The 23,480-nt window shown below is 40.9% G+C and overlaps 1 protein-coding gene across 3 annotated transcripts in view; it reads right to left on the bottom strand.

Annotated features, from left to right (window-relative positions):
- The window catches only part of LOC123515233 (vascular endothelial growth factor receptor 1-like), a 124,845-nt gene that overhangs the window by 53,875 nt on the left and 47,490 nt on the right, over positions 1-23,480 (bottom strand). For all 3 annotated transcript variants that reach the window (XR_006677838.1, XM_045273796.1, XM_045273797.1), the window contains 4 exons: positions 11,107-11,248; positions 3,150-3,317; positions 2,002-2,163; positions 1,002-1,132 (listed from right to left, as the gene is read on the bottom strand). Coding sequence is in view for 2 of the 3 variants with exons in the window: in XM_045273796.1 (XP_045129731.1) it covers positions 1,002-1,132; positions 2,002-2,163; positions 3,150-3,317; positions 11,107-11,248 (603 nt within the window). In the remaining variant the exon portion in view is untranslated. The remainder of the gene's footprint in view (positions 1-1,001; positions 1,133-2,001; positions 2,164-3,149; positions 3,318-11,106; positions 11,249-23,480) is intronic.

Here is a 23,480-nt window from a genome sequence, read left to right as displayed (position 1 = left end):
CTTCGCCTGGGCCACATGACATTCGCAGCTCACTTGCACTGTCTGCGCCTGTCTGCTGATCCCTATTGCCCTTTCCTATTGCATTTCCTGCTCCGCTGCCCACGCTTCTACTCCCACCAGACTGCACTACGCTCCCAGCTGTCCGCCCTGGGCATCACAACATTCGACCTGCCCACCCTCCTGGCGGCCTCAGGCATCCACCCCTCTCGGCAACCTGCAGTCCTTCGCGTTCGCGGCCCTACTCAACAACAAAAACAAGCTTGTGTTTCATATTCCTACATAGTTGTAAATAATATAACAATATAACCTTTTACTTACCTGAATGACCATAAACAATGATTGGTCGAAAACTCGATAATATGCTTTGAAATGTACGGAAACTCGAGTTACGTACAAAATCAACTTACGTCATGTTTCAGGAACGTAACTCTGACGTGTAATTACCTATTTGTGTATCACAGGGCCCGAGCTAAGCTCTCTATGTCCTGTCTCCTTGTCCATTCCTGTCATATCTCTCTTTCATCTGATTGACACACACCGTGTCAACGACATCACTGCTCAGTTTATTCCACTTATCAATGCTACGATGCGGGAAACTGTATTTTCTCACGACATTTAGACAGATGTCTTTTATTAGCTTTTTTCCATGTCCTCGGAGATGATTACTTGTGGTCACCTTTATCAATTCTCTGTCCAGTATGTCAATCTTGTTCACCAATTTATACATGGTTATCATGTCTCCACATCCCTGATGTGGCCAGCACTGATAAAATCACAAAGTCTCAGATCTGCTGATGCTGTACGGGTTAAGTCTCTGCTAAAGTGTGATATTCTAAAGAGAATTGTCTCTAATGTGAGGTTCAGTGTGCTTCCAAGTCATAGTCTAACATGGTAGCTTCAAGCCTAATGCATAAATGGGCTGCAACATGTTGCTGAGAGTTTGGGGACGAAGCATGCTGTCGCTATAATTTCAAAAAATACCAAACATTATGACAACCCACCTTCAGCCACCGGATGGTTGGTTGTGGACTGCCTCTGACTAGACACTTCAGGCTGAAAGGCTCATCATCCTTCACCACCTCTATTTGGTCCTTCATATTTGTTTCCTCCTCAAAGACCACTCGCTCTTCCGCTGCATAAGAAATTTACAAGTTTGAAGGCTCCCAAATCAAACATTGATGCTGGACGACTAAACATAAGAAAGCACTTCCCATTTGAACTATAAAGCTATACTGCTTAAACATAAAAGAATATCAATAAGAAATATAGATAGTTTAGTGCAGAATTGTGCTCAAAAGTGGAAATCAGGATGTAAATACATAGACGTAAATTCCCAGCACAATGAAAAACCTGCAGCTCTTTAGAGATCATTTCCATGAATCACCTCCCCACTGAGAGAACGGAAAATTTCTCCGCCACAGTGTACATGTGCAAGGTAACCAATTAGAGATGGGCACTGGCCAGCCTCATTTAATTTTTGCCACTACTGACTGACACAAGAGGGGGAGGGAAGAAGGGAATCTTTCTTTATGTAATTACATATGGGTAAATATATTAACAAAAAAACGTTTTTACCTTAAAACTATTTTGCTAATATATAAAATGTGCCTGATTCCAAAGTATAGGTGGGAGAGTGTTACTTCTAATTTAAATCTAGGAACACAATGTCTGAAAACTACTAAAGCCCAACAAGTTAAACTCTTGACTCTTGCTACTCGTGACAAGAAAAGACAAATTCCCAAACATCCCTTCAAGCAGAGGAAAAACAGGGGAAAACATGACTGAATTAGCTTTAGAGCTGAAACTATTGGCCCTGGAGAGAAGGTATCTAAGTACTTTTGAGTCACATCCATGAGGTAAAAGGATACAAAAGTTGTCATACACTTCCATGCACATGCTTTTAGAATCAGGGCCAAATTCCTAACCTTCCAATATATACATACACACACACAGTTATGTTAACTGAGGCATAAAATTAGATAATTCCATAACATGACTCACGGACTACAGCGATGTTGAAACTCTTGACATCTGGGGACTTGTCTTCGTGAGGATGAGCATAGCAGTCATAACGTCCTGTGAGAGACTCTGTTGCCTTTCTAACTTCTTTCTCTTTCCGCCATGAGAATTCTGAATCATTGCTTTGAAACTGAATATTGGAACCTGGCAAACAAAGAAAAACATTAATATTATTGGTTCTCATAATTATTAAACCTGAAATCAATTGAGGATGATAATTTTTCATAATCATAACAGGTGAGTCTTATGACGATATTACTGTATGCTGGCACTGCATTATTTTCATCTATTTACATATATTTTGGGAGGCAGGGTAGACTTCAGAAGCAGACTACGAAAGTATGCCTGATAATTCAATTGAAAGATGGTCACATAAGATTCGCAGCTTCTTAATCTCCAATACTGTGTGATCTGCTGTTTCATCCTTTCCTATATATCACACACTGCATGCTTTGCTGTGAGATTAACACCAGTTGTGACTCTGCTTTTGTTTACTTTATTCTATTTTACACACTTTGGGTATTCCTTAGGACCTTATTTCTCTCTCTCTCTCTCTCTGCAAATCTAATCTTTCATTCCATTTTATTCCTTTATCTTAAGATAGTCTCACACATTTCTCTTGTATGCCCATCTCATGTTTCCTTTTTCTTACTTCCTATTTTAGTTTATCTATCTTTTAAAATTCATCCATCAACCAAGGTTCTACCGCAATGGGTAATACAGTGAGCATATCCAATACTTCAATTAAACAAAGTTCATGTAAAAGTGATAGCTTCACACACCCCATTAGTGTGTCCTTACCATGCCACACATTGTGCATGGCTTTTCCAGGGATTAAAAAAACCTTTTTCTCTTTCCCATCACATTCACACACTATGTTCTGGTTTTAAAGTCTCAAGCAATGTTTTTTTATTCTACTAAACTTCAGTCTCACTTGTATGTCACTGTCATTCCTTAGAGAGAGAGAGAGAGAGAGAGAGAGAGAGAGAGAGAGAGAGAGAGAGAGAGAGAGAGAGAGAGAGAGAGAGAGAGAGAGAGAGAGAGAGAGAGAGAGAGAGAGAGAGAGAGAGAGAGAGAGAGAGAGAGAGAGAGAGAGAGAGAGAGAGAGACTGTTCATGTGGAACACTCACCTGTCGGTTGACTAGAATTGACCTCAACCATCTTGTAATCATACTTAGCACCACCACACATCAAGGTGAAATTATCGTTTTTCACAACAGTGATGGTTTCCTCATGGTTAATATCTTTAAATTTCCCATCCGCTCCATAATAACGCAGAACAAAGATACCAGCAATATCTGCAAAATCATGAAGACAATCAGATAATAATAGTATATATACAATTTATATATATATATATATATATATATATATATATATATATATATATATATATATATATATATATATATATATACACACACACACACGAGATTAATAGAAATGTCGTTAATCCTTTCCAGCCACCAAAAAAAGGTTTTCTCTTTTTCTCTTTTTAAGTATTTTTAGGTAAGACAAAATGTATTTATGAATAACAAATATTGAATAAAAACATAATAAAACAGAACAAAAGGGAATATAAATCAATAAAGTGATTTTATAAAATATATTCATCTGGGAGATCAGATGACTTGAGATAGTGGAAGATGCTGGTAGAGGTGGAGGGTGGTGGAGGTGAGCGGAGGAGATAGGAGTCTATTTTGTTTCATGTTTTTCACTCACTTTTGTTTGCCATAAAATCTCACTTAATCGCTGAACTAACTTATTCAATACACTCTTAATGCTACACTTGTTGCTGAACTTAATTTTTTTTTTTTTATGCACAAGAGAAGTCAGCAAAAAAAAAGAAAGAAAAAAAAAGGCCCACTTGAGTGCTAGTTCCCTAAAAGAAAAGTAAAGAATTTGCCAAAATTAAGGATAAAATGTCTTGATACCTCCCTCTTAAAAAAAAGTCAAGTGGTAGGAAGATGGAAAAACAGAAGCACATAGGGAATTCCAGAGTTTATCAGAGAAAGGTATGAATGATTGAGAGTACTGGTTAACTCTTGCATTAGGGTTGGACACAATAGAGATGAGAGGAAGAAGTAAGCCTTGTGTAGCGAGGCCACAGGAGGATGGGAGGTATGCATGTTAGCAAAATCATTAGAACAGTTAGCATGAAAATAGTGATAAAAGTAGAAAGAGATGCAACATTTTGGCAGTGAAAAAAAGGCTGAAGATAGTCAGTCAGAAGAGGGGAGTTGATGGGATGAAAAGCTTTTGATTCCACCCTATCTAATAAAACTGTGTGAGTGGAACCCCACCAAACATGCGAAGAGTACTCCATACAGGGGTGGATAAGGCCCTTGTACAGAGTTAGCAGTTGGAGGGGTGAGAAAAACTGGTAGAGATGCCTCAAAACGCCTAACTTCATAGAAGCTGTTTTAGCAAGAGATGAGATGTGAAGTTTCCAGTTAAGAGTAAAGGACAGGCAGAGGATATTCAGTGTGGAAGAGGGAGATAGTTGAGTGTCATTGAAAAAGAGGGGATAGTTGTCTGGAAGGTTGTGTCAAGCTGATAGATGGAGGAATTTAGTTTTTTGAGGCACTGAAAACTATTAAATTTTCTCTGCCCTAATCGGAAATCTTAGTAAGATCAGTAGTCAAGTGTTCTGTTGCATCCCTGTGTGATCTGTTGACTTCCTGAAAGCATAGTCGTCTCTAAAAGGATGTGGAAAGATGAAGGTTGGCATCATCAGCATAGGAGTGGATAGGGCAAGAAGTTTAATTAAGAAGATCATTAACGGATAATAGAGAGTGGGTGACAGGGCACAACCATGAGGAACACCACAATTAATAGATTTAGAAGAACAGTGGCCATCTACCACAACAGCAATAAAACGGTCAGAAAGGAAACTTAACCCCTTCGCGCCGGATGTTAAAAAGCCCGCCTGTATGATATACGGGTGGTAGTGCACTGCCGATGGGAAACTTGTGCAAGCTTGTCATACTTGTCGTCTTTGTGTATTATGCTGCTATTTTTTAGTCACTATGTCACCTTCGAAGAGGAAAGTGGACACTTCTCTCAGAAAGAGAGAGAGAGAGAGAGAGAGAGAGAGAGAGAGAGAGAGAGAGAGAGAGAGAGAGAGAGAGAGAGAGAGAGAGAGAGAGAGAGAGAGAGAGAGAGAGAGAGAGAGAGAGAGAGAGAGAGAGAGAGAGAGAGAGAGAGAGAGAGAGAGAGAGAGAGAGAGAGAGAGAGAGAGAGAGAGAGAGAGAGAGAGAGAGAGAGAGAGAGATGGGAACAGTCTATGCCATTGGGTAATTTTAGACACAAGGCGGGATGCATGTAGCTTATCTTTTGTGATTGGTGGAGACAAGGATGGTGGGAGGAGCACTAGGATTTCAAGGACAGCATACGGCGTGTGTAGTTGGTATCCAACACACTATACGGGACAACTGAAGTGAAGAAAGCTCAGAAGAGGAATATGACGTCTATGTAGGCGTCACCGTATTTGCTACTGGGGCTTCATGACGCCCACATAGGTGTCACCGTAGTGAAAGGGTTAAGATAAAGTTGCAGAGAAGGATAGAAACCATAGGAGGGCTGTTTGGAAATCAAAACCTTGTGCCAGACTCTATTGAAAGCTTTTGATATGTCTAACGTGACAGCAACAGTTTCACCAAAATCGCTAAAAGAGGATGATGAAGACTCAGTAAGGAAAGCCAGTAGATCACCAGTAGAGCGACCTTGATGGAAGCCATACTGCTGATCAGATAGCAGGTTGTGGAGTGGCAGATGTTTAAGAATCTTCCTATTCAGGATAGATTAAAAACTTTAGACAAGCAAGAGATTAAAGCTATAGGACAGTAGTTTGAGCTATTAAAACAGTCACCCTTTTTAGGAACAGGCTGAACATAGGCAAACTTCCACCAAGAAGGAAAGGTAGAAGTCAAAAGACATAGTTGATAGAGTTTGGCCAGGCAAGGTACAAACATGGAAGCACAGTTTTTAAATACAATAGGAGGGCACTCATCAGGTCTATAAGCCTTCCAAGGGTTTTGACCAGCGAGGGCATGGAAAACATCGTTATGAAGAATTTTGACTGAAGACATGAGTCAGAGGGAGGAGGGGAGGGAGGGAGAAGCCCAGAATCATCCAAAGTGGAGTTGTGAGCAAAGGTTTGAGAGAAGAGTTCAGCTTAAGAGACAGAAGAGATGGCAGTGGTGCCATCAGGATGAAATAAAGGAGGGAAAGGTGAAGTAAAGTCATTGGAAATGTTTTTGGCTAGATGCCAGAAGTCACGAGAGGACTTTGAGTTTGAAAGATTGCTGTGTTTTTTTTAATTGTTACAATCTTTTGTGTCTATAAAACAGTTTTGGTTGATCTTTTATATTCATTCACAATTCTTTCCATAATTCTTCTGCAAATCTGTGTACTTTGATGAATTCCCTCCTGTTTCTCATATAATTGGCCAACAAGTCTCTTATTCTTCCTACACTTACTCTGTGCTTCTTCCCTTTGTAGTATAAATGCGGCACATCTCATTATAACAATCCACTTTTAATGAATTCCTTGTTCTCCTCTTATGTGCCCATTCTTTCACTTTTCAAAGTAAATATACAGGAATGTGGTCTACTTTTCTTCTATGTCACCCACTTGGAATATGTATTTTGTTCCAATCTGTGTGTGTATTTACCTATTTGTATTTAGCTATTTGTGCATTACAGGGCCCGAGCTAAGCTCTCTGTGTCCTGTCTCCTTGTCCGGAGTACTCTTGTCATATCTCTCTTTCATCTGATTGACACACACCGCATCAACGACATCACTGCTCAGTTTATTCCACTTATCAATACTACGATGCGGGAAACTGTACTTTCTCATGTCATTTAGACAGATGTCCTTTATTAGTTTTTTTCCATGTCCTCGGAGGTAATTACTTGTGGTCACCTTTATCAATTCTCTGTCCAGTATGTCAATCTTGTTCACCAATTTATACATAGTTATCATGTCTCCTCTTGTTCTTCTCCCTTCTAGTGTGGTCAGCCCCAGCTTCCTCAGTCTTTCCTCATAGTCTAACTCCCTGAGTCCTGGTACCATCCATGTTGCCAGCCTCTGTACCCTTTCTACCTTCTTCACATTTTTCTTCATATGCGGTGACCAGATGCAAGCTGCATATTCTAGCTGGGGTCTTATTAAGGTGCATAATATCTTCTTCATCATTCCTTCATCTAGGTAGTGGAATGCAAGGCCAATATTTTGAAGCATGTTATATGTTTTCCAAAATATCTTGTTAATGTGTTTCTCCGGTGACAGAGTGTTTTGCACAGTTACTCCTAAGTCTTTCTCCTCATTGGTCTCTTCAATCTTCTCACCACCCAGCCTGTAATCCCTGTTTGGTCTGTATCTACTTCTTCCCATTTTCATAACATGGCTCTTGTTTATATTGAATTCCATCTGCCACTCTTTACTCCAGTCATATATTTTGTCAAGATCTTCCTGTAGCTTGTTACAATTTTCCACATTCTTTACTCTCCGCATAATTTTGGTATCGTACGCAAACGTATTCATTTCATTAACATAAATCAAAAACATGATGGGACCAAGCACTGACCCTTGTGGAACTCCACTGGTTACCTTTTTCCACTCGGACTTCCTTCCCTTTACCACTGTTCGCATTTCTCTTCCCACTAAGTAATTTTTCATCCATTTTGCTAGTTTATCACTTACTCCTCCAATTTTCTTTAGTTTCCACATCAGTCTATTGTGTGGCACTTTATCAAAGGCCTTTCTCAAGTCCAGGTAAATAACATCCACCCGTCCCTCTCTATGTTGTAGTATGTCAGTCACTCTTGAATAAAAACATAATAAATTGGATACGCACGATCTTCCTTTTCAGAAACCAAACTGCCTTTCACTCAGAATGTTTTCACTTTCTAGATACTAACTCCACTTAGCTTTAATTATTTCTTCACATACCTTGCACAATATACTAGTCAACGATACTGGTCTATAATTTAGCAGTTCCATTCTACTACCATTTTTATATATAGGCACAATGTCAGCTCTTTTCCACTCTTTCGGGACTATTCCTGTTCGTATGGATGTTTCCACAATATCAAAATACAGGGTTCAACAATTGATCCTTACATTCTTTTAGCAACCTTCCAGATATGCCATCAGGCCCCATTGATTTATTATCAATATCCAAATTGCTTATAATTTTCCTTACATCTTCTTCAGTAACCATGATGTACTGCATTTGCTTTATCTCCGTTGGCCCTTCTCCTATAAAATAGTCCTCCTTTGTAAACACTTTGCAAAAGTGCTGTTCTCCTTACTTCAACATATTTATTCCTTGCTGTTTTGTAGACTTCTCTTGATAATACTTCACTGTTTTTCTTAAGTTTCTTCCATGCCTTTTCTTTGTTCTTTTTTGCTTCTTCACAATTTCCATTAAACCACTGCTTATTATTTAAAGTCCTCATTCTGTGATATGGCACAAACTTCTTGCACAGCACAGTTATATAAATTCATAAATTTATCATATTTCAATTGCATATCCACTTCCTGGTACACCACAGACCAGTCAATTTCATTAAAGAACTCTCTTATATGGTTGTAATTTTCCCTGACATAATTAAATTTTTCCTCCTTATACTCCACACTCTTTTCCATGCTTAATTCTGTATCCAGCTCAAATCTTAGGACATCATGGTCACTTCTCCCCAAGGACCATTCATGTTCAATTTCCTCTTTTAGGGAGATGCCCCTGGTGAATACTAAATCCAACCTCACTGAAACATCCTGTCCCCTGCACCTTGTTGGTGATCTCACCCACTGTGTCATCAAGTTATTTGTTGCTACGTTTAACAATTCCTCCGCCCACTCACCACCATTCACCACTTTGTAGTCTTCCCACACTATTTCCTTACAGTTAAAGTCCCTGACTATCATCACTATATCCTTTCTGGTGAGTTCCTGTTTTATTCAGTCTAAAGTATTTCTCATCACCTCTTGATACTGTTCATAATTCCAAGCACTGGTTCTGGGTGGTATGTATACTGTTATAATATTAATGTCCCTCTTACCATCTGTTATAAGCATACTTGTCACTTCCTCATTTCCCTTACTAAAGTTCACCTCCTTCACTATCAGATCTTTTTCAGTAAAAACCATTATACCACCACTTCCTTTATTCTTTCTATCATTTCTCCATACTTTGTAGTGTTTTACATCAAACCAATCTAGCTTTATTTCAGACCTTAACTTTGTTTCCACCACACACATTATGTCCGGTTCACTGTTTCTTAGGTAATCCATACATTCTAGCCTTTTAGACAGAAATCCATCTATATTCGTGTATAGTAAAACCTCAGCTCACGACCATAATTCGTTCCTAAATCCTGTTCGTCACCCGATTTGTTCGTCCCCTGAATAAATTTTTCCCATAAGAATGTATTGAAATACCATTAATCCGTTCCAGACCAAAAAAAAAATTCCATAAAACCAATTCAAAATAGACCTTTAATGTATGCATGACATGAACGAAATAATTATAGAAAGCCTAAATTGTTTTACTTACCTAAATGCTATCAAAATGATAATAAAATTAATAAAAAAGAAAAGGTTATTTACTTGAGAGACTGGACGTTGATGGCATGATGGAATGAAGGAGAGGAGGATGGGGAGGGAAGACAGACAAGATCCGAGAAGACAGTCATGAGAGAGGACTTTGGATGTGCGCAGCGTGCCAGAGCTACACAACAGCTGTGTAGCGTCACAAGTCAGTGCCACTATGTGGGGCCCCGTTATAGTGAACTTCGGCATGGGAAACATGGAAAGATTGCCAGTCTTCATCTCTGCCTTTGGAAGACCCTTGCCTGCTGGGGATTGACTTCCTCACGCATGTGGGAGCAAGTTTGAATTTCCAAGAAGGGAAGTTAAAGGTACATGGCCAAGAAGTTCCTTTGATCCTCGGAGGTGATGCTCAGTATGAAAGGAGTGGGCAGTAGGGCGGTGTTCCTTGCCAGACGAGCGAGGAAACAGCTGCGATGGATGTGCCACAATCTGCAGTACCTGGACATGGCCAGGATGATGATGACAGCAATGCTGAGAGCCACCAGAGCAGCGAGGATAACGCCGAGGAAGCTACAGTAGAGCGTGCTGGTAACATCACCATGCCCAGGAAAAACAGGAGAAAATCGTGGTGGCACGGAGATTATGTTATGTAATATTTTTCGTATGTTCCTGTTTCTATTTTCTTTTGTGCTTATGCTTTGTTTTGTTGTTGTGTGATAGCCGGGTTGGCTATCACACACAAACGGCTCGCCTGCTGGCGAGCCGTTTAACCACGTTCGTCCCCCCCGAAATATCATTCGTCCCCTGGGTCGATATATTGACAAATTTTTTGGTCGTCTCCTGAATTGTTCGTCCCTCGAGACATTCGTCAAGCGAGGTTTTACTGTATGTCACTTGAATTCCATTCCTAATCTCTTTCTTCCATGTTTCAGTCTGTGTACTGTCTATTCCGTCTGTTTTATCCACCACTTCTTCAGCCTCCCATTTCTCATCCTCTAAAAAAACTTGGTCTTTTCCTCCTCGGTTCTTTCCTCATTCTTCTCGCTCACTTCAGTTACAAGCTCTCTCATTTTCATTCTTTCCTCCTGTGTCATATTTCTTCTTAAGTAAATTGTTTTAGTTTCCTCGTAGTCTTTAAGTTTCCAGGCCCTACTCAGTAAGGCCTCGGCTGCAACCTGAGACTTTGATTTCAATTTTAATGGTCTACTCTTGCCTTCTTCATAACCTCCTAGTCTCACACTTTCCTCTACTTCAGCATATAGGCATTCGTCCTCCTCGGAGATCTTATTCAGTAAAAACTTTATCCTGCCATTTTCCTTATCCCTCCTATCTTGCCAATTCCTGTTAGTTTCCTCTCTTAAACCTGTTATGATCAAGTGTGTGTGTGTGTGTGTGTGTGTGTGTGTGTGTGTGTGTGTGTGTGTGTGTGTGTGTGTGTGTGTGTGTGTGTGTGTGTGTGTGTGTGTGTGTGTGTGTGTGTGTGTGTGTGTGTGTGTGTGTGTAAATAGAATGTAAGTAAAATATGCTTACCAGACATTTTGAGGAGAAATGATTCATTATGAGATCCATTCTTATTCTCACCATGGCACTGCAAATATCCTGATGTGTTGGGAGAAAAAACAGCTGATTTCTCAAAAATGTTGCCTGGAGCAAGCACATTAATTTCCTCAGTCTGAAACATGTTACAAACAGTGATTAGTTCATTGTCATCTAACACATGTTAACATTTCTTTACACATCATTCAGTTAAAGAAGAGAAAGAAGGAAAAGGATATACATCTTATCTCTCTATTTATATATGAACTGCTACTGATGTTTGTGGTCAGCTGTGCTATGCCTCTACTGGAATGTCCTCAAAACTATATTACTTCTCCATGAATTAATGAGACAAAGTGTGTGAATGATATCGGTATGGTACTGGTGTACTGGATGAGAAAATTCAAAAGATCCACTGATGCAATGTGTTTGTGGATGTCATATGCATATACAGGCAAATCCCGTTTAACGAAGGGGTTACATTCCAAAAACACGAAATTTCATTAAACGGGGGTTGCCTGCATATTATATATATATATATATATATATATATATATATATATATATATATATATATATATATATATATATATATAAAGTAAGTCCTCATTATATGGTAATTCTTTATCCGGTAAATTCACAGTTATGGTACAGGTTGAACCTCCCAAATCTGGCAACCACCGGACCTTAGACTTGCCGGACCATGGAAAATTCCGAACTATAGGTGGTCCCCAAAACATCCTCTATATTATACAAGTGTAGCTGCAACATTGTTTTGATATATGATAGTTGCACATGAAAATATATATGCAAAAGTATATAGAGAAACATGTTGTTGTAAATTAAGTTCAGCATGGAAAATTTTTACCTGTGCCATTATCATCTTGCCGGACACAGGGACCAGCTTGCTGAAGCTTAATCCACTGTATGAGATCACTGTCTAAATCACTGCTTTTACCCTCCTTAAGTGTTCTATGAACCTCCATGTTCTTCTTGCTCTCACACTCACTGTAAAACTTGAGAAGTTGATTCTTCTGCTTTTTTTATATCATAGACGGTTGATGAGCCAATGTTATACTGTTGGCATAGGGTCCGCACTGAAACACCTTTATGTAGCTTCCTCAATAGATCCACTTTCTGTTGCACTGATATTGTCATATGTTTGTGCTTTTTCTTTGGTTCACACACAACACTATCACTTCCTGGTCGCTGGGAAGCCATGTTTAAGGCCAAATATTACAGAAAAAATGTTTATGCCCCTGGGGGGGTACTGCTTGCAATGAGTGGCATGGTACTGATCAAAATTTGACCCAGAATGCCCGGGCTCCAAAATACAGTACAGCGCTGCCGCGTCCTAGCAGCGGTTTGGCAAATTACTCCGGCCAATTCAAAAATTCTGGCAAACAAAAATTTTGTCGGATTACAGGTGTTGCCGGATGAAAGAATACCGGATTAAGGAGGTTCAACCTGTATTTGGAAATTACTACATACGGTAAGAAAAATTCACAGATACAGTATCTGCTCATGTCATCGGAGAGGGCCCAGCGCAGGGGAACAGGGGTGGCAACTTCATCCACGCCACACCTCCCCAACACTCACAGTACTGACTTCAACTTGACCACCCTTGGAGCCTATTATCTCTTCCCCTCCCCCTTTTTTTTAACTGCATTACATATTACTTACATGCATTACTAATTACAGTAAAGTCTTGAAATCCGGAAGTCATGGGGGTTCAGGCATTCCGGATTCTAGGATTTTCTGGATTGTAAGATAGTAAGGCTGAAAGTAAGATTAAAATCTTGAGGGTACTATGTAAACCCACTAAACTAACCCCAACTTGGTATATCTCTTTGTAGTACTGTCATAACATCTTACAGGGATTGCTATAACCACCAGTCCACTGTGTACTTCCTCACCACACCACACAAGATTTAGGTAGGCTTTTTTTTTTTAGATTTGCCAGACTATGGGGAGAGTGGCATCGGCCTTTCCAGCCATTATGGCGGCCCATATGTGATGATTGCTCTTTTCCTTCTTGTTAACTTGTATTTGTGTAGGTGATTTCACTATTTTACGTAGGCTATTCCACCATCCACATATACTGAGAAGTTTGAGTGATTGTACTGTACTGTACCCCACATAATATGTATACAGTCCACAATACTTATGGTTAGGGAGGCAGTGGCGTAGTGGATAAGGCGGTGAGCGTGGGATCGGGCAGATGTCCACGCGTAGGTTCGAATCCCACCACGTACAGCCTTAAAACACTTTGGCCCGTACCAAGAGTCACGAAGGTTTAAGGTCGAGGGTAGAAGGGAAGGTAATGTGGTACCAAGAGTCGCTGTCATTATTGGAACGAAGAGCAGAGAGAAGGTTGAAGGGAAGGCATGGGTGCCCCCGTGTCTTCCACGTGACCTTCGAAGAAATATTTTATAATTTTCGTAAGCTGGAGTGACCAACGAATAGTATGAACTAAAATCAACATCAAGTAATATTTTCAATCTCGGAAAACCGATAGTTATGTTTCCACTTAAGTTACTATTCTTTTTATAATAGTGAAGGATCGCCTTAAAATCGCGAGGTGGAAGAACGCAGTGGATCCAGAAAGCTCGCCACCTAGCTTTTTTATGAAGCTTATTTTCGTTTGTCAGGAAAGTTACACTGTTTATTTCATGGTAATAAATATTTTCTTTAGTGAGCTCATCATCCAAACCTATTAAAGACCAAATATGTGCATGGGTTAATGGAGAATAGGAAGTGACAGGTGAACTGCCAACAGACAGAAGGCAGTCAAAGTATGCAAAGAAAAGCCACTCACAAGGTAAATACTAGCCTGTATAAGCAGGTTTAAAACAAAACCACAAAGATGTATGTAGGGATGTAGACAGAGAATTTCACAAGTACCCCACTTCACATTAACCCAGGACTTCTTATCAAACTCTCTCTCTCTCTCTCTCTCTCTCTCTCTCTCTCTCTCTCTCTCTCTCTCTCAACAAAGACAGTGAGTGACATAAGCATTGAGTGCAATAATGTTAAAGCCAAGTCAATAGATAACTTTTCACTGAGTTGGGTGTGATGTGCAAGGATTTAAGTATAGGTATACTGACAGTATTGTAGTTCTCAAGATGTATAGTCCTGTATCCAAACCATTTCAGGCCATGATTAATGTAATTCATGATTGACTATACTTATGTGTTAACTATGGAATTTTTAAGGATATGCATACAAATTGTGGTCTAGCAGATCCCAAAGAATACAAATTTCTCAACTCTTGTAATGAACTACCACTGCTTCTGAATATGGATTTTGTAAGACAGTGATTTCCGAACACATGATAAATTACCACTTTAGGGATAATGGAAGGATACAGAAAAAAAAAAGAAAGTTAAGAATTCTGGAAATTATGAAGACACTGCAGTCTGTAAAGTTGTTGAATAAACCTGTTATAAATACATAGTGAAATTGAGCAACAACAATAAACATTCAGAACTGCTATACATATACAAAACTTGAAAAGAAGAAAAATTATTTAAGTGTGTATCAAGCCAGGTTTTCAATAGGGAATGCTTGAGTACACAGATATTCAATAACTTTGATCACATGTGGGCTTGTTGCTCACTACCTGAGCCTGCCTCTTTTTCACATTGTCAGTTTCTCTCTAAACACCAGCTGATACTAAAATCTTGAATTTTTATTTAGCTATAAATATCTTAATATTAAAAAAATGTTAATGGCATTAAATGACTTGGTGATTGCCTCCCAAGCAAATTTTTTTTCTTGTGAAGGCTAGCTGGGTTTGTTGAGCGGTCTTGCAAGTCTTTATTCTCTTTTACAAGATTGAGAATCATTATTCTCTGTTCGTGCGTGAGTGGCGAGGCCCGGTCACAGCTTCTTCCTTCCATTCTTGTAGCGCGCACTGTGGCTTTGTTGTCGTTCGTGGAGCTCAAATCCGGATTACAGTCATACCAATACCGAAACAACTGTTACCAACTCAAGCTAGCGGCAGACCTCTCGCGGCCCTACCTTCCACGGCGACTCTTGGTACGGATTGAAGGTAAGGGCGAAGGCTTTGCCTTGCTGGTCGAAGGGAAGGTCCGTGCCTTGGCCTTCGCGACTCTTGGTACGGCCCTTTGCCATTTGTTGAGTGGTTTAAAGTTACCTACATGTCACCATGATACCCAGGTTCTAGGTGGTTACACTCAAGACGAGCTTGGGTGGTGATATGGACCCGAATATGGGTACCACTATAAATAAAAATTGCCTGCGCCACTAATGGGTGGAAGCCGAACAGCGCTTCCCATACACTCTTCAAGTGTGCCTACAGGCGCTATAGGCCTTACCGAAAAAAAAAAAAAAAAAAAAAAACTTTTTCACTGTCTTTGTCTGGAGGCCAAGAGAGTTTGCTGAAGCCATGATAACAGTAGTTTGGCACACATGTGATCGACTTTGTGATGGTGACAGACGAGACGTGATCCCATGTGGCAGAACGCAATGGTGGACAGCGGTTGGCGGGATGTTGAATCAGTGCATTCGGTGTCGGTGAAGACATGTTCGGTTTCGACTATTATTATTATATATTTATTACTATTATTTCTTACTTTTTACATATTTAACTCAGCCTTTAAAATTTTCTGGATTATAGGGATTTCCGGATTTAAGGACTTTTACTGTAGATGAATAAATGGAATATTAAAGGGTCTATTGTAAGCACAAATATATTCGTAATAATCATGGCAAACATTAAAAGCCTACTACCAGTGGCAAATCATGCAGGAACTGATAAAGGGCACAAATGAGCCTGGCAAGCCCACTGTCAGTGAATGTTGGAAGTCGTATAACAACAAGCACGCCTTGAATAACATCAAGTCATCTTGGGACGAAGTGAAGACGTCTACCATGAACTTGGCATGGAATAAAGTATGGCCAGAATGCGCACATGACTTCCCAGGCTTCACTGAAGATGACATTGGTGTGATCACAGAAGGCAGGAAAAGAGGGAAACGAGGAAGAAGATCCTGTGCGTGGCCTGGACATCAAAACTGTTAGAGGATGTCTTGGTGGTATCAAAAAAGCTCTGAAAACTCTGAAGGAATGTGACCCAAATTCTGTCAGGAGTAGCAAAGTGGTTCATGATGTAGAGAAAAGTGTCAAGATTTATCAAGATATCTATCATGAAAAAACAAGAAAAACTAAAGTCCTCCATCTACTCGTTCTTCAAGCCAGTCAGACATGTCGTCCCTGTCACACCTGCCAACCCTGCTACAGCTGGCCCTTCCTCAGTATCCTCTTTCTTCAAATCATTGAAAAGTGCCGACCCTGCTACAGCTGGCCCTTCTGCATCTGCTTCCAACAGTGCAGACGATGACATCTTATCCTTGTCTGCCCACTCAGCGGAAGAGTAAGGGCTGAAATCCCTACTGTCCCTTAGCCTCGGGAAGGACATCATCTGATAGAATACATGGCAATTGAACGATAAATAAAAATATTTTGTTTATTTCTTTTGTGCAGTACTTTACTTTTTTTTTTTTTTAATGATTATTTTCATGTATTTTCATTTCTGTAGGGGTGGCTTTTGACATGCTGGAACACATTCTATTATTACATTTTATAATGGGTTCGGTATACGGTAAATTCAATATGCGGTAAGGTTTTCAGGAACGTATAATGAGGATGTATATATATATATGAGGATATATATATATATATATATATATATATATATATATATATATATATATATATATATATATATATATATATATATATATATACAGCAATTGCCCGCGTATCCGCCACTATCCGGAGCTGCCCCCAAGCATACTCAAACCTACCGCATGAGCAATCCCTTGATCTCGCTAGGCAGCACAACACTTAGGCGGCATCACAATAACACTTTTTCCATCGTCTTCAACGATTTCCGTTGGTTTTTTACTGTTCTGTCAATTCTTTCCGTCATCTTCAGCCAGATGGAACAAACTGTTTTCCTCTAGCGTCAATTTTTAGCCAAATTAAGATCTATGGTTTCTAACCAAAAGTTTTATAATAAAATCTATTTTCTTGCTAACTGGCATGATGCTATAATCTCAACTTAATAGCATCTTCATAACTAGATGTAAATATATTTTTTTGTGTGTGTGTTTCACTGTTTCACTGTTTGATCTGCTGCAGTCTCTGACGAGATAGCCAGACGTTACCCTACGGAACAAGCTCAGCGCTCATTATTTCCTATCTTCGGATAGGCCTGACCATAAACAATGATTGGTTGAAAACTCGATAATATGCTTTGAAATATACGGAAACTCGAGTTATGTACAAAATCGACTTACATCATTTTTCAGGAACGTAACTCTGACGTAAACCGAGACCTATATATATATATATATATATATATATATATATATATATATATATATATATATATATATATATATATATATATATATATATATATATATATATATATATATATATATATATATATATATATATATATATATAGGCAACCCCGTTTAACAAAGGTTCACACAACGAAATTTCGCTACAACGAAGGTTTCATCTTACCAAGATGTATTAGACTAAGAGGTGAACGCACTTCAGTCTTGAAATCATTGACGTAACGTGGGAGGCTTTTAAAACTCAGAATTGTGACGTCAGCATGTCAACCAACTAGGACAGATTTTAATTGTGGAATATAGGTGTTCAGCATATTTCTTTTATTTGAGTTGTTATTTTTTAGCATCTTGGTTACTAAGTTTAGTAGATATAATGCCACTAACTGTATTCTACGTTTCTTAGTGATTTGCAAGAAAATATGGGGATATGCCACCACCTCTACCATATGTTTTAATTTAAACTACCACCACATACTTACAATATTTGCACCTCCAACTTAGTATTAGCTTCATCAGCATCTACTGTGATCGTTTCACAAGCATAGCACATAGCACTTACTTTACTAGAACCACTATCATACCACATTCTTCACTAGAACCAAGATGTATTAGACTAGAACCACCACCACTTACTTTACTGGAACCCAATATTACCACCACCACCACTTATTTACTACAAACTTACAAAATACACAGTTTCTTACCTTTAAATGCTGGTGGATGGCTGATTCCCTGGCATCTGTGTCCTCGTGATGGTAGATTCTGATCAGGAATTGCATCCTGTTTTAAATTTCTCACAGTTCGTGGAACTGGCAAATTTAAAAGCTCGTACTTCAGATTTCGTTCAATCTGGGCTGAACTAAAATGTTGTTCACAAACCACAGCATACTTAATATTAATATGGTCTGAACGGAAACACTTATGGATCCACTGTCTAGCAAGGTTATCATTAGATGGGAATTTATGGTATCTTAGGTTGCTGTCCTTACCAGGTGTACATTTAAATACAGCGCACACTCTTGCTTTACCCATTTAACTATTAATATCGTAATACAAAGCCCGTGAAAAGTACACAATTGCTGATAAAATCTGCCACACGTGAACACACCACCACAACACTAGACGTAAACAATACACATGGTGACGTCAGCGGTTCCAATAATGCCGAAGTGCGTTCACCTCTTAGTCTAATACATTTTGCATCTTACTACCATCTGCTCGTTAAACGAACACCAAACTCGCTTTAATGAAGTTTCATCCAGGTAATTTATCACGAGTTTGAAAGCCCCGCTGTATCACGCAAGCCGACAGGCTTTTGAATACACCAGGAGCTGCCAATAGTAAGGACTGCCTCAGAAGATATCCTGGGACACCTGCAGAATCAAGATCAAGATCAAGATCAAGCTTCTCTTACACTCACCTGACGCGCTGAGTGAAAATGCGCCCTGAAACGCTCAGACCTTTTTTGTGATTTTTTTTTGTGCTTGCTGCTACCCTGTGTGGATATCTTGTGTGTACAAGATGCCTGTATGCGACTGTGGCGTGTGTGGTGAAGCCCTGACTGTCAGGGTGAGTGCAGTGGCGTGTGAAGGATGTGAGGTCTGGTATCATATGGCTTGTGTTGGATTCAAGTCCAACACCAAGGCACTGGTCAACGACAACCTCATGTACTTCTGTGATCCCTGCAAGGAGGTCCCCAGAAACATGTGGAGGAGCTACCGGTGCCAGAAAGAGGAGAAGATTGTACAGACAGAAGATTCTAGTGAGAAGACCGAGAAAAGTATTCAGACCGAAGAGAACTCCAAGGAAGTGAAGAGCAGCCAGACTGAAGAGGACGTTATGGGACCCCAGCCCAGCAGACAAGAAGAAGGACCAAGACAGCAGCACACCATGAAAATGAGGAAAAAGAAGGTGCCCATCAGAATTATTGGAGACAGCATGGTGAAGACGATGTCCAGCCAAGTGAAGTGCAGGATGAGAGAGAGTGGCTGCACCAGCCTGAGTGGTGCCAAGATCACGGACATCAGGAAGAAAGTAGAGGAAGAAGCAGCCAGCATGGAGGACGGGATGCTGATCATTCAAGGAGGTGGAAACGGCCTAGAATATGTTGGTCAAGATGAGACGGTGAGGAATGTTGTGGATGCCATGAGGAGTATGGAAAGCAAGGGCATGAGTGTGGCCGTCGTGGGTGTCATGCAGAGATCCAGGGAAGGCCCGTTCTACGAGCGTCTGAGAAGATCCACCAACAGAAGACTGCAAGAGGAGCTGCTGAAAATGAAGATAGAGTGGATGAAGGAGAAAAAAGGCAAGCTGAGCTTCATCGACATGGACGGCGTGGTAGACCGGTTCAGCTTGTATGAGAAGGACGGCGTGCACCTGAACGACGCAGGGACTGCCAGGATGGGTCGACGGCTGTGTGAGTGGGTGAGGGCGAGGTCGCTGCAGCCGATGGACCAGTGACGGGAGACGACAAAAGCACGCCAGGAAGAAGACACCAGCCAGGCAAGTGAGAGTGTGAGGATTGGATGCATGAATGTGAGAGGATGGGGTGTGGGTAAGTTTGAGGATATTTCCAGGGAGCTCCAGGAATGGAAGTTCGACATAGTCGGGCTTACAGAGACGCACCTGAGAGGTGAGGTACAAATGGAAGGATGTGAGTTTGCGATGATTGGGAAGGGACGTAAGACTCAGGAGACACAGGGAGGAGGCGTAGCCTTTCTCTATAGGAAAGAAAGTGGACTGAAAGTAGAGGAGCTTGGTGTGGGAACATGTGAGAGCAGTGACGATGTGTTGGCAGTGAGAGTGGAGTGCACAGATGATCGGGGCAGAGTGGAGAAGATGGTTCTGGTGGTGGTGTACATGACTGTCATGGGTGAAAGAGCTGAGAGGGAGAACAGGAGGAAGTACGACATATTGAAGAGAGTTGTGAGAGAGTGCTGGTGATGGGTGATATGAATGCACATGTAGGAATTCTGGGAGAACGTGTGAACAGGAATGGTGAGATGCTTGGGGATTTTGTGGATGAAATGGAGTTAGAGAATCTGAATGTAACTTTGGCTGAGGGACGCGTGACTTGGAGTGCAAGGGAGCAGGAGTCAGCGATAGACTATGTGTTGGTGAATGGAAGAATGCATGAAATTGTGTCACACATGTGGATAGATGAAGATGGTATGGTGGATATTGTGTCTGATCACAATATGCTGGTTGTGGAGTGCCTGTTGCATGGTAGGAAAGAAGTGAAAGTGATGAGTAAGAAGAGAAAGTGGAGACTGAGAGATGTAGGATGGGAAAACTTCCAGGTGGACCTGAGTGCAAGAAGCTGGGATGATGGAGGTGTACATGATGTGGAGCACGTGAATGAGAGACTGGTAGAGGATGTGCGGAGTGCTGCAGAGAGCAAGATAGGGTATGTGAGAGTAGGAAGAAGAAAGAAAGTACGTAAACCATGGTGGAATGATGAAATCAGAGAGGCTAGAAAGGAGCGAAAGAGAAGGAGTAGACAATGTAGGTGGCTGAGGAAAAAGGCATGAAAGTGATGAGGCAGAGAATGAGTACCAGAATGCATGGGAAATGTATGTAAAGCAGCAGAGAATGACAAAGCGAATGATAGTGAAGGCCAAAGTAAAGTGTGAAAGGAGTGTGATTGAATCTTTAAGAGAGAAAGGCATGGAAGGTGGCCGTGAATGGTACAAGTTCTTGAGAGGTGAGAATATGGCAGACAGTGTTGGAGTGGAGAGTTTGAAGGTGAATGGTGAAGTTGTAACAGAGAAGGAAGGAATGAGAGAGGCAATCAGACAGTTCTGGGAAGAAGTGGGTGGTGTAGGTGAGGTGTTTGGTGCGAGAGAAGGATGTGTGACACTGGAGAGAAGGAATGCAGATGAACTGGATGAAAGGATCAGCAGGGAGGAGGTGGAGAAGTGTGTGAAAAGGCAGAAGAATGGGAAGGCAGCAGGGCCAGATGAAATACCATATGAGCTGTATAAAAATGGAGGTGATGTTGTGATTGACAGGATGACTGAGCTTTTTAACCAGGTGTGGGAGGAGGAGAGGGTGCCAAGAATGTGGAATGAGTGCAGGGTGACTCTGCTGCATAAGGGCGGACACAAGAGTAAGAATGAGTTGAAAAATTACAGGCCGATCGCGTTAGTCAATACAGTAGGCAAAGTGTTCAGTGCGGTGTTGAATGCCAGATTGTGTAAGTGGATTGAAAGAGCTGGAGTATTAGGTGAGGAGCAGAATGGTTTCCGTGTGGACAGGAGAGCTGAGGATAACATGTTTGTGGTGAATGAAATGATTGAGAAAAAAAGAGGGATGGAGGTAAATTGTATTTGGGTTTCCTGGATATAGAGAAAGCTTATGATAGGGTGAATAGAGAAATGCTAGGTAGAGTCCTAGAAAAGATTGGGTTGAGTGCCAAGATAGTCAACATAGTGCGTAGCATGTATGTTGATACCAGAGCTAAGTACAGTTTAGGAGATATAGAAACAGACTGGGTGAGGAGTGAGAGAGGAGTTAGGCAAGGATGTATTTTGTCACCAACCCTTTTCAGCCTGTACACAGAGGAGTTAGCAGCAAGAATGAGAAGGATGAATGCAGGAGTGAGTGTGGGGAATGATAAGATAGGTGTGCTTCTTTATGCAGATGATGTAGTGGTTATGAGTGAGTCAGCAGAGGAGCTGCAAAGTCTGCTGGATGTGGTTGATGGGTATGGAAAAGATTTTGGAGTTAGGGTTTAGCAGTGAGAAGAGTAAGGTCATGATTGTGAATAGGTCGGAGGATGAATGTAATGCAGCATGGAGGTTGGGAGAGAATGAGTTGAAGCAGGCACAAGAATACAAGTACTTAGGGATGTGGATGAGTCCAAATGGCTGTGAAAAGTCAAAGAATGAAAAAATAAGCTTGGTGAACCAGCGCGGCAAGGATGAGAGCAAGTAAGTATGACGTGCTGAGAGTAGTGTGGAAGAGTGTGGCTGTCCCCAGTATAATGTATGGTATGGTGAGAGTGAAATTGACAAGTTAGAAGTGGGGCAGTGTAGAGAAGCTAGGCTGGCACTGAATGCACTGAGGTACACGGCAGTAGAAGCCTTAAGAGGGGATATGGGATGGAGCTCTTTTAGGGAAAGACTTATAAAAGCGACACTTAGGTACATGATTAGGCTTGAGAGAATGGATGATGCAAGAATAGCAAGGAAGGTGTATCTGTGGAGTGAAAGTGGAAGCAAATGGAGGAAAAGGTGTATGAGAATGACAGAGAGGAATGGTCTACAGGTTGGGTGGGCAGTGAGAACTGCTGGGGTGAATCAGAATGAACTGGAATGGGTTGTGACAAGAGGAGGCAGAGTGGGAACAGAATGGGATGCGAGGAAGTGGAAGAGTGAGATAGACAGAGATGTGAAGAGTATGGGACTGAATGAGTGGAGGAATAGGATGGAACGAAAGACTACTCTGGAATGGTACAAGGTGAAAGAGGCCCCGAAGTATGAGAGGTGGTAAGATGGAAGCCTGGGTGGTGATCTTCTCTTCAAAGCTAGGGCACAGTGTATGGATGTGAATGCAGGTCTGAGTCCTGCAGCAAGGTGTACCAGATGTGTGACATGGGGGAGGACGAGACGGTGGAGCATGTCATGTTGGAGTGTGAGAAGTATGAGAGAGACAGGCATATGATAATGCAAGTGATCTTGAGTGAATTAGGGCATAATAGGAATGAGAGAGTGGAGAAGACAGGAAGGGAATGGATGGTGTTGCTGCTGGGACTGTGTAGAGAGATGAATGAAAGGATGATGGAGGCTGTGAAGGAGTATCTGGAAAGAATGTGGCGAGCGAGGTGTAGGGATCATTAACGAAGAGAAATGCTACTTTTTTTTCTTTCTTTTTTTTCTGTTTTGTCTTTTTTGTCCTCTACAGGAGCAGCTGATCCAAAGGCCTGGCTATGGAGCGATCCCGAGCCACCTGTAGCATCAAGATCAAGATCTTCCT

Source organism: Portunus trituberculatus, chromosome 38, assembly GCF_017591435.1.
Source record: "Portunus trituberculatus isolate SZX2019 chromosome 38, ASM1759143v1, whole genome shotgun sequence".
Classification (NCBI taxonomy): Eukaryota; Metazoa; Arthropoda; class Malacostraca; order Decapoda; family Portunidae; genus Portunus; species Portunus trituberculatus.
Note: the sequence above shows the minus strand (reverse complement) of the source record. Positions and strands in the feature narration are given on the sequence as shown.